This window comes from Triturus cristatus, chromosome 11 (assembly GCF_964204655.1).
Source record: "Triturus cristatus chromosome 11, aTriCri1.1, whole genome shotgun sequence".
NCBI lineage: Eukaryota > Metazoa > Chordata > Amphibia > Caudata > Salamandridae > Triturus > Triturus cristatus.
Window position 1 is genome coordinate 279,725,771 of NC_140594.1, and position 12,352 is coordinate 279,738,122.

The following is a 12,352-nucleotide window of genomic DNA, read 5'->3' on the forward strand; positions in this document are numbered from 1 at the left end:
GACTACACCTGAGTAAAGAGCCAAGTTTTTAAGGCTTTCCTAAACTCCACTTCTGTCTCGGTCAGGCGCAGAGCAGGGCATTCCAGAGTTTTGCAGTCCTTACTGAGAAGGACCTGCCACCTTGTCAAGTTTTGATATACCGTGGGACCCAAGGTGTCATAAGTGATTGGATCTCAGGGTCTGTTCCTGTTGATAAAGACTAAGTCTCTGCTTGAGATAGCATGGGCCAAAGCCCATGGTGGCTCTAAAGGCCAGAGTCAGAGACTTAAACTCTATCCTCCTGACCCCCAGCAGCCAGGGCAACTGTCTCAGATGAGGAGAGATATGGTGCCGGAAGGGTACCCGAATTAACCTTGCCGCCGCATTCTGAATTATCTGTAGTTTGTGACTCAGATGGGCAGGTAGCCCCAGGTAAATGTTATTAGCATAATCTAGCTGAGAGGTCGCCAGTAAGTGGACCGTGACCTTACGGCTCTACTCCGGCGTAAAGCGTATGAATTTCCTGCTAGATCTCAGCTTCCAAAAGCATGTGGAGGATTTCTGTCAGATTTGTGTCGTGAATGAGAGATCCATATCCAGTGTGATTCCTAGATTTCTTGCTGAAGCAGCCGGGATCGGGGGTGGGGAGGGGTCAACTGCATAAGCCACCAGAGATTCGATGTTGGAGGTGGCGCCTGACTGAAGAATAGGACCTCGGTCTTATCAGCATTCAGTTTTAGGCAATTACCATTCATCCAGATAGAAATATTTTCAGGAACTCCTTAAATTTGTGGAAGGCCGCCATGGAGAATTCTCTAAAAGAGAACACCAGCTGCATGTCATCCGCATAGCAAACTACCTTCACACCCCAGGATACGATAAGAGTGGCCAGTGGAGCAAAGTAAAGATTCAAAAGCAACGGGCTCAGGGCCAAGCATTGTGGTTTTCCCCACAGCAATGGTTATGGTGAAGATGAGAAAGGACGAAGAAAGACCTGTTGGGAAGGTCTTCCAGGAAGCACTGAATCCATGACAGTGCCATCCCCTGTACGCATAAATGGGCTAATCTCCTCAACAGGATCGGGTGAGCTGCCACATCGAATGCTGCCGATAGGTCTAAAAGTACTACCATTGCAGATGTGCCACCGTCCACATTCTCTTTCACTGATTCAGAGACTACTAGCAGAGCAGTGTCCGTGCTGTACGCAGCTCGGAAGCCCGATTGAGAATCATGTAGGAGGCCAATGACTTCTGCAAAATCAGCTGTTTCTGGACCCCCTTCTCTAAGATTTGGCGTCAGCTGTTAGCAGGGGGATAGGTCTGAAATTACTGAGTACTACGGGATCAGCATTAGGATTATTTAGTAATGACAGTAGGAACGCTTGTTTCCATGCAGCTGAAAAAATGTCAGTTTTCAGGGAAGAGTTCCAAATCTGGTTTAACACTGGATTTAACTAGGGGGCCAGCATGCTAAAGAACTGAGACGAGCAAGGGTCCTCCGGAGAGTCAGACTTGCACTTCAGGAGTTCCAGCAACGAGGCCTCAGGTGATATAGAGAGGAATTCCGAGAATGAAGTAAGGGAATCGGTGGGCCATCGTTGCTGGTTAGCAGCTGGTTCCACATTCAGTAGAAATGAGGAATAAAGTTTTGGGATTTTTTTCTCAAAGAAATCTGAAAGGCTGGAACAAAGAGACGGAGAGGAGTGGAAGGTACTATCCATTGCTGCTGGGCTGGTAAAGGAGTTTACAATATTAAAAATGTCTTTAGAGGAGTTATCTGAGCTCTCAATATGACTTACAAAGTATATCCTCATCTTACGCAGCGTTAGTTTGCAGAATTTTTTCAGAGCCTCTTTAAAGGTACTTTTTGCTGCTGAAGACTTTCTCCAACAGCGCTCTAACTTCTTATAGATGTTCTTCTCCAATTTGAGTTTGGTTGAGAACCAAGGGGCTGAAGGTTTAGATCTATTCGATGTAGGTGACATCAGTGGGGCAACTGTGTCTAAGGCATTCGTAACCCACACGTGAAAGCAGAACGAGTCCCTATCAGGATTGCCTGTAAGATGTGGCACAAATGTTTGAAGCACCAGCTGTGGGGTTTCTATGGTGACTTTTCTACAGTTCCTCCTAGTTTCCACATCTTTCTTATTTATTAAGGGCTTAGCCTCAAACTAAAGGTAAATGGTTCCAGGAAGTGGTCCGTCCATACCTGACGCATAGGATCCTCCACTCTAAGGTTTTGAATATTTGTAAAAAATTAAGTCCAGCATATGGCCCGCTCTGGGGGTTGGTAAGGATACAAGCTGGGAGATGTTGATGTTGATTTTAGCTGGAGAGCCTGGGGACAGCTTGGATCATCAATGTGTAAGTTGACATCTCCTAGAACTGTAAAATTGGCATATTGCAGTGACAACTGAGCAATAGAATCACAAAGTTCTGGCGTACAACTGCTGGGGCAATCTGGTGGCCTATTTAAAGCTTAGCTATTAGAAGACATTTAATAGTCCTAAAATATCTTTTCAAATTTTAGTGTTAAAAACAAAAAAGTATTTTTGTTTGTTTCCTAGAAAGCATAAGTGATTCTGGGTCAGGTACTATATTACAGTCTCCAAACTTCAACTTTGTCAGCCTACACCCACATCATATTTCTCTAAAGTGACAGTATGTTGTAGTTACAGTGAGCTAATCACCGGTCATTTGGGGATATGACATCATTAAGTTTGGAAAATTCTACCTTTAGGCATCTACCCAACCTTGGATCCACTTGAAAAGTCACATGGCTTCATCTTAGAAAAAAACCTCTCCCTAAACGACTATGTCAGCAAGCTAACTAAGTGAACATCCTATCAACCCCATTTGCTCAATAAACTAAAAATTAACACTTCTCATACAAACTTCGATCTGTAGTGCAGGGCCTAGATTTCAACGATCTAGGTAGCGAAATGTGAAGGCCTTCCAAACTCTACCACAACCTCCTTCAAGCCATACTTCATGAGAAGCTCAGCTAGTTGTCAGAGAAAAGTAATCTGATTGCAGCATCCCCATCTTAAAGTGCCTCACTGTCTACCTCTTGAAAGAGAAGTTGACGTCAAGACTGCATGCATCACACATAAAGCAAAGCACACTATTTTACATCCTTACCTGAAATAGAATGTCAAGCCAACAGGTGGTCAATGAAATACGAAAAGCAAAGATCATCTAATTCCCAATATCAAGAAATCTAAAACTACAAAACAGGTATTCTCATGCCTTCCTGATTGACTGTGGAACTATACTACAGACTACATATTACTACATACTAACCTTGGTTTCAGAAGTCACTAAAACAACCATCTCTTCAGACGATAGTTGACTGATTCTAGTCTAACTCCTCCCAATATTCTTTTGAAAACACTGTACTTAAACTCTTTTTTTCTATGTTCTTAGCTCCTTGCCGTGTGCTAATGTTGCCCATTTTCTTCTGTAACTGCTCTGTTTTCAATTGTTAATTATAAAGAGCTGGGCTGCCCTATGGTTAAACTAAAAGCTTTAAATAAATCATTGGTAAATTATGGCAAGAATTCCAGAACAGACAGCTGACAAGAGTTGCCCTTATCTACACTGTATCTTACACTTAATCCATATTACAGAAATATATTCTATTGCCGGCGAATACTGATGGTTATTCACCACAACACTTCACTGGAGATGTGGCTGGGAGTTAACAACACGCACATACAGCAACATTTAATTTGCATTAGCGCACAAACGCAAAGGCCTTCCACTCGTCATTGTTCACTTTCACTTTCTCAGCTCTGCATCCTCCAATGCACATTTTTCAATTCTTGAACATGTGTTACTATCTCACCAGGAGAGATATTCACATTCTCACCCGGTGTTGTACCTTGAAGTTTTCCTTCTTTAGACTTCATGGTTCACTTTTTTCCTTCACCTCCGTGTTCTATTGGATTCCAACTTCTTCCTTCCTCATAATTTTAAACAAAATTCCTTCATTCTAATTATCTCAACTGAACCAGGATGCACTGGGGGACTGGCCCAGGCTAGGTTCCTTGCTGACTGGTTCCAGTCCCACCCCTCAAGTAAGGTTAACTGTAACCTCTCTTACAATACCAGATTCCATTGTTCCATAAGTCCATTATTTTGTGGGTAGTACACCGACGGTTGAATGTATCTAATTTATCTGTACTTCAAAAATTCTCTCATCTCTCTTGAATCCAACTGGAAACTCATTTTTAGTGACTTGTTTTCACATAGACCAATCCTTAACAATTAGAAATAAAAAAAATTCAACAACCACTTTCGTGCTAATCAAAGTAACAATGTTTAACTCTGGCCAATTGTAATAATAATCAATTGACATAACCTCTCCTTTGGAAACCACGCCTTATGTGCCACTAATTCCCAAAATGTATACAGACATTTTTTTCCAGAGGTTACTCAGCCAGGAAAGTCAGAGACCAATAATGACAGGAAGGCTAATGGTGATGCTGCCATCCCACCATGAGAAAGTTAAGTAGAAAGGAATTAGGAGTTTGTCATGTCGATGGTAGATGATTGTTGAGGTTAACTAGTACATAGGGCTGAGTTGTGCATTTTTTGTGTTACTTTGAGTTTGGTGGGTGGGTGGGGGGTTATTGTTTCACATTGAGTTGAAGATAGGTCACTGTAGAATGTGACACAATGGAATGTGGAAAGTTCTACATGGTGAGATTATTAAAAGAATTCCAGAAGTGGCACTTGGCAGAGGTTCTCCTCCTTCACAGTGTATCTTGTGCTTGTTCAACATTGAAGATTATTTTAATTGTGACAATGGATGGCTGTTCACCATCCATAATACTACACAGCACCTGACGCTTTTAACCTCTTACTCAAGCAGCAATGAGGAAGCTGTCGGAAAAAGCATTTTAATACTGCTGATGGTACAGAAGACACTTATTTGGACAGTAAATGGATATCCAGCACTATCCATTGGAAAAAAATAAAAGCAATCCCCAAGACTTGTGTTGCTCCCGGTAGTTCTCAAAAGAGGGGTAGATTATGTCCAGAAATGAACAAGATAAACCAAACAGCTTGACTGATTGGAGTGAAGTGTATACTACTAAATGGAGGAGCACTGGGTGAATTCACATTTAGGTGGATTGCAATCAAAGTGTACCATTTCCCAATTCATAAGTGATACACATTATTCTGATTAAATATTTGACAGATGGATTTCTGACTTTCTGCTTTGACATACAATCGCCAAAGTCATTTTATTTTGTGTTTTCAACACAAATAACATGCCTACATAAACATGCACACCATTACACATTACACATTTTAAAGTTAAGTTCCATAAAACTTTCAAGTAGTATAAACAATACAATAGTATGGTTTTCACTTAAGAGGAAGGAATATGTTGCATTTACACTTCTATGTAAGTAAAAACCTAGTTTTCATCACGCCCTAAAAGAAAAAGATAAACTGAATCGAACTGGATAGCTGCCAATTGAGTCTGCGCCACGTTTTAACCATCACATGACAACATTACCACCCTAGGTGAAGAATATCCTGGGTATGTGAAATACCTCCAATTCCAATTATTCTCCTGAAAATTTGGAATCAATTTGGATTCAACAGCTGAATTGGTGTGTTCCGCATTAAATTCCGCCTGTATCACCATTACCACGCATTTTTCCCAGTACAATTTCGAGAGGTTTGGCCAGTCTTCCTGCGATGCGCTTGAGCTGCTCTTCTTATGAAACAGTAGACTGTAAAACGCTTCTTTTCTGACAGTGCTGCACTCTAAAATTGTTGAGTAGTTTGGTTTCATACACCGATGTGAGTGGCGAAATTAATTTAGATGAGAGGAAGGTGCTTGGAAAAGTGGAACGAAGGACGGTGCATGATCGTTAAGTTGGTGAAACTGAGCAATGGACGTAGGGAGGTTAAGTGTGGCGTTGGAAAGATGTGGCTGAGCTTCAGCAACGAATTGGTGATAAGAGTTCACGAAGAACCGCGCGATATAGGATGCAAGCACCCACCTGTACCGTCTTCACGACTTGCGGCGTACAAATGTTGCTATGGAAACCGTAATCATAATTGCGCCTGACGTAAACATGCTCCGCCTGGATCACAATGGACAGAGCGTAGTCGCACTTTGTCGTTTATGTTTGTTCTTCTTTTGTGGTTTAGTAACATATTTCTAATAATGAGTTACAAACGCAGACGTTTAAAACGCCATTCGTTGCCTTCCAAAGTGTATCTGAGTTCAGATTTTAAAAGCTAGTGGGTGTGAACGATGAGAGGACATAGTCTGGGGATACAGTTGTCCACAGGGTATGACAGAATTTACGCTGTTACCCATCAAGCAGGCTGTAGAGTTAAGAAATACACTGATTTTTCTTTAAAGCGATGTAGAACCTAGGATTTCAAACATGAGATGAAAGTTCTAAATACTTAATAGTAAATAGTAACTTGTATTTCCACTGCTACTCTTCAGAACATGGCGTCCAATGACAGCCACTTTTGTTCTATCGTCCATTTAAATTGTCAGCATTCTAGTTCTTTGGTAGAATTGTGTGGCTTTAGTCTTTCTGCTAGGTCGATGAGTCTCCGTTTCCCATGTTTACGGCCCTCTTTTGTTTCTAGTCTATATTATTGACTGGGAGACGCTTAAGTCTTTTTTTTCTGTCTAACTTTATTGCTGGATGTGCGTTGTGTCCTTGTCCCTTTTCGGTGTCTACGGTGGCTTTTCTGTTCGTTCAAGCTCCCGATTCCCTGTAGTGCGGCCTAGTAGAGTACCTGCCGCTGTGTACGTTTATTCGTACCCGGATCAGGGAGCGGCAGTACCAACCTCAGGATGCCTGCCGGACCCATGACCGCCTTGCCCGGGGCAGAGAACAAACCGGTATGGACACAGCTACGTTAGATAGGGGAACACAATTCCCTGGGAAGATGTTTCATATATTGATCTCACGAGACTCATTTTGGGAGTGTTTAAGAATGCGGTATAGAAAACTGTCTTTGTAAAACGAGGGAAGTTTTGAAAGGGTGGTGGTATGCAGAGCGTGGGCTTAGACCATCTAAGAAGGTAGAAGTATGACCAGCTGAGCGCTGGACTGTGTTCGAGCGTGGCACTAAGTGGACCTGGAGGGGTGGGAGAATGAGTGTGTTAGACTAGTATGTGGGATGAAATCGTAATTTGACAGCATAACGTACCTGCCAAAGCTGACACTTTGCATACGTGTGACGTTTCAGTTTGCTTATGTGTGACGTTTCAGTTTGCTTATGTGTGACATTCCTATGTTTTCAGTATGTTTGTGCCATTTCAGTTCCTTTTTGCTGACGCTTTATCACAGGTAAAACGACCTTCGAAAATTACCACCATATGTCCAATATTATTGGTCTAGAAATTGCCTTAACACAGTGCTAATAATCTCATTCCACATTTGATATACAGTTTTTCATCATTCCTTTTAGGCCGTGCGAAAATTGGGATGTAAAATAGACCCGTGTGTTAATAGCCCGCTACAGGCATTTTGGCACAAACACGGCATTTCCTGCCCCAGAATCACAGATCGTGGACAGTGTTATGTGGTTACACTGATGGGAATTACTTTAGCCTCTAGAGCAGAGGTCTTCAAACTTTTGGTTGCCGAGACCCCCCCGTCAACATTTTGAGGCGTAAGGACCCCCTCCTGACACAAATTTCTAAACCTGTTGACTAAATTGTGTGGGATGAAAATGCAAATGAGGTTATGTGATGCAGCTTATTTTGGGATAGCATTGCTTCATTATTTTGACATTTTTTACGCACAGTAACACCGAGGAAAGATTTCAACCAATCAGTACCCATTTATAGCCAAAATACAGCAATTATCATCAGAAAGATTTCAAGTCAACCTTTGTGAAGGGCCTTCCACTCTGCAGGAATACGTGCTGCCACATTAGAAGCTCACATGGCCCTGGCTGGGAGAAGCAGGGGTCCCTTAAAACCCTGGCAGTTTTGTGCAGAGTTAAACAGTTTACCCATGCAGCTTTCCTCTCACCCCCTCCCTTCCATCCCTCTCCTCACCCCGGATCCCTCTCTCACTTTGCAGGCCATTTTCTTTCACCCCTTTTTACAACTTCTGAATTCTCCCCATTCAACCTCTCACTTCACCTTTAATCACCTCTTGCCATTCTGTCTTTTCACTGCCCGCATCTCTAACAGTCTCTCACATTTATCTCATGGCCTCTCTGGCCCTGTCACCTCCCGTGCCCCTCAGCACTTCTCATTCACCTCGTCTCTCCATTCAAATATTTGTCTATTTGTTTCTTACACCCCTCCAGTCCCCCCATTCCTCTTTCACATCTCCCCTTTGTTCTAACAGAAGCCCTTCCCTTTGGCTCACACTCACTTCTTGCGTGTCCACACTTCTCTTCGGCAATTCACATTTCTCCTCATCCCTGACCTCTTCAATCAAATTCTCTCACTCCCTTGCTGTCCTCTCTCATCCTCTCATCTCTCCTCACCAAGCATACGGGTCGGACCCGTATGCTCCTCTCGGCCTGTGCCAATCTGCTTTTTGTTCCCTAATTCAAAAAGGCATGAGTTGTCTGTCGCACTGTTTTGATGCAGGCCGCGCAGTTATGGAACGTGTATCCTCCTTTGCTTCGCTCCAACAAGAATATATTATCCTTTAGGAAGATATAAAAACCTTTCTCTATGCTCTGTAGGTTACCCCATTTGTCTGGTTCTCCTTCTGTGTGTTTCTCATTTGCCTTCAGGCAGCAGATGGTTATTAGCCCCAGGACATTTTGGTAACAGTAGTGCATTACAAATGTAAATAATAATAGGCAGAAGCAGGGGAGCCACTAGACCAGAACTTCAGGGGGGGGGGCTAACATTCCCAGTCAGGGCTGGTCCTAACACTGGTCGCACCCGGTGCAACAGTCTTTTTTTGATGCCCCCACCCCCGTTTCCTCCTTCTCCATGAATTCCTTCACTGCCACTCCCCAACAATGCACCGCTTCTCTCTATAGCACCTTTCTGACAAACATTTAATTTTTTATAGCACTACTCAGTTTACTCTCACTCATTTCTGTGATCTGCATGGTACATATTCTTTGTAGCAGGCACATTAACCCTCTGCCCTGTGTGGGTGACAAGAGTGCCCATGTGAGTGCATGGTGAGCGATGCAACAGTGTGAGAGTAGGGCAAGAGGAGTGACTGCAGGGTGAGTGAGGTGGCATATGAATTTGGGTGCGGATGCAAGTTCAGAATGAAATGAATGATTACTGATGGGCTTGTTTGAGTGAGTTGCATATTGAGTAGTGAGGGGGACAGGTGAGAAGTGTCACATGAGTGCAGGATGAGTAGTGTACATGTGTGACTGCAGGTTAAGGTATAGGGTGAGTGATCACTGTGAGTGCAGGGTGAGCGGGTGAATGGTGTGAGTGCATGGTGATCAGTGTGAGTGCATTGTGATCGCTGTGAGTCAGGGTGAGCGTGAAAGTAAAGGGCGAGAATGATGAGTGAGTTGTCTGAATGCAGGGTGCATTCCCAGACCCATGAAGTAACTCAGCATGTTATTGACGGCGGCATAGAGTTTAAGATATAAGTTAAACTATTGCCGCATTAATCGGGGATCGAGGGTGAAGGAAATAAATAATGTGCTGATCCTGCAACAAACTTCCAGTCCTATGGTTAGGGTTGCCAGCAGATTATTTTGATGGCCCAGTCGGTACAAAAAAAGCAGTCACCTAAATATAAATAGAAAGCACTTTTAATTGTGTTCTAGGGCTGCCTCAATGATCCATGACTGATAATTAAAGAGAACAAAGACAGAAAAGTCACATAACGAATGCATACATACTTTTCTATTTCTAAGTCTATTTAGTGCCAAGAGGAGATCTTTGCAGGCTCTTTAAACAAAACACGGCAGGCATTTTTCTTTTGGCAAGCCTACTTTATATTCTTTTCCATGAAATGCATTCTCACACTACAGCAGTAAATGTAAAATACAAATGTAAGGAATAGGCTGAGTGGGGACCCAGGGGGTACTGGAACCAGGGAAAAAAACTAAGCCTCTGTAACCGCTTTGCAAAGGCATGTAAATATGCAAATGGTCTTTAAAGATCTGTGAAAAACAGGGGAGTGCTGGAGATAAGACTCCAGACACTGCCCAGCTGAGCCCCCAGCAGCTCAAGTTTCACTGCAGCAGCCCCGGCTGAGACACAGGACGGGGGAAGACGGAGGGATGGGGGGGGGGGGGGGGGGAAGGGGCTGAATCCCTTGGGCCTGGGCAGAAGTGTGACTGGGAAGGTGCGACCCCCTTTGTATCACTCCACGGCCCCCCTGGGGGTCGCGCCCCACAGTTTGAAGACCCCTGCTCTAGAGCCAGCAATGCCTTACTTCTGTCGCACATTAATGCTAAAGTAGTAGTTCTTCGAGGTATCTGGACACAGCATGAAGAAATCCTAACATATCGGTGTTAGTGCCCTTTCTTACCCCACTAATTGTGTGTGTGTGTGTATGTGTGTGTATATAATTATTTTGAAGTCTGCCTATGAACCACAGGTGTAACCTCTAGTTGAGGAAGGACCTGTATCCCCCCCCACCCTAATTGTTGTTCACTGTCACGCTGTAAAGACACCTTGGTACCATGATGCTAATAACCCTGAACACAAAGTAAGAAGGTGACTTCTTGGGACATGAATGGAATTCGAGAGAAAGTGTTAATGAGGATGACCGAGGGAGTTTCCCCCTAAAGTTAGATAAATGTGCACATATGGGATACAGCAAAGTCTTCTCTAACAACTTGCTATAGCAAGCCTTTTTGTTACTTTCAAGGCCCATTCTGCTATTAACAATTGTTTTCTGTTTTTTTATGTAACTAATTGTTTCTACCATCTCCAGGTGGCATTGGGTCAGAAGGGGCAAATCAATATTTTCATTTTGAGCTAGTGCTTAGATGGTAGGACTATGTGACGTTTTTAAGCTATGAATTTGGATTGTTGTAATGATGCTCATTCCATGCTGACTTTACAGTTTTGCTGACTTTCTATGCTGAAAAAGACAAAATAAACCCTTGAATTTGGGGGTGAGCTAGATCTTTTGGGTCTCTACTAGTGATGCTACGCAATTTTCTTTTGGTTTGCTGCATATTTGAGACCTAGTCTGTTTGACGTTTGCTCATTATTACATTATTTCGGTTTTGTTTTTTGGCAATTGACTTTTATGAAATTACTTTGATTCAATGAGAGTTCTGTTGTAGGTGCATTTTTCTATTTTCTGTATTGCGCTTTAGTTTCTTAATAAACTCCTGTTTATTCCTGAATTTGTCATCTAAAATACCTTTTTTGAGTCAGTTCTTTATTAATGACTGTATTTTGAAATGCTGTTTTGATACTTGTCTTTGGGACACATTGCCTTATAGACTTTAACGTTGACACTGCCCCTGACCCCCGCAACCAAAACACGCTACTGTCAATCAGATTAATTGGGGGATGGTGCACCCTCAATAGCTAGTGACACGCCGTGAATGGATGCAACAGGTGAGCTATCCTAGTCCCATTGCAGATTGTAGAGCTGGAGGTGGGGACTAGAGCTACAGCCATAGGGCACCCGCTCCTGGCAATCGGCTCTTCTTGACCCCAGAGAAATGACAGCAGTTGCGGTCACAGCACTGAGCCTCTATCCCAGGCTCTCTCAATTTGCTTGTGCTTGCAAATCGCGACAGAGTGCAGGCTGACCAGAGGGAGGCTTCAAATTTGTATGACATTTAATTTTTGTACTGGTGTGCAAGGGCAATTGCGTAGTGTGTTATAGTGTGATGCGTGACAGGACATAGTTTTCAGCTCGCTCTTATTTGGAAGGTGGTGCTGGCCTTGTAATCCATTTCACCCTCCTAATTTTACTCTGGACTTCAGTTTGAGGGATCTGCAGGCCTTTAGACTTTTCAAAGTCCCTCAAAAAATATTCACCTTTGTAGGGTTCACCTTACATCTGATTTCACCTTCATTGGGTGCTTCGCACATTGTTGAATGGTAGAGACAGCTGAGACGGGAGTGGTGTTAAATATTTGTGGGTGCAGCACTTAAACTAATGGGACTCCTGTCCTTGAGGTTCAGAGATGTGCTTGGAGGTTGGGAGATAACTCCCCATGTGGGTGGTATAGCTTCATGGGAGAACTGGACCCCCTACTTTAAGTAGTAGGGCAAATATTTTTTTTCTATATAGCCTTTTATGTTATACTAGTGCCATGCATTATTATTTAATAAAAATACATTTTTGCCTTCATTAGGATGGAAAATAGTCTTGCAAAGATTCAAACTTATGTCTGTCTTGGGTTCATATCTCTTTCTTTCAAACGTTTAGAAGAGTTGGCATCTTCTCTATAGTATCTGG

At 43.0% G+C, this 12,352-nt stretch overlaps 2 protein-coding genes across 4 annotated transcripts in view; one reads left to right on the forward strand and one right to left on the reverse strand.

Moving 5' to 3' along the window:
- The window catches only part of CCDC157 (coiled-coil domain containing 157), a 380,789-nt gene that overhangs the window by 204,741 nt on the left and 163,696 nt on the right, over window positions 1-12,352 (reverse strand). The window contains exon 1 of one of the 3 annotated variants that reach the window (XM_085635039.1): window positions 6,002-6,116. The exons of 1 other annotated variant lie outside the window; for it this stretch is intronic. The gene's annotated coding sequence lies outside the window, so the exon portion shown is untranslated. Of the gene's footprint in view, window positions 1-5,545; window positions 5,684-6,001; window positions 6,117-12,352 lie in introns of those variants that run through there. One more of the 3 variants, XM_085635038.1, reaches the window with a different exon arrangement.
- Window positions 6,647-12,352, forward strand: part of SF3A1 (splicing factor 3a subunit 1) — a 144,804-nt gene continuing 139,098 nt past the window's right edge. The window contains exon 1 of the mRNA XM_085635037.1: window positions 6,647-6,867. Within this exon, the coding sequence (XP_085491163.1) occupies window positions 6,820-6,867 (48 nt within the window). The 5' untranslated portion in view covers window positions 6,647-6,819. The remainder of the gene's footprint in view (window positions 6,868-12,352) is intronic.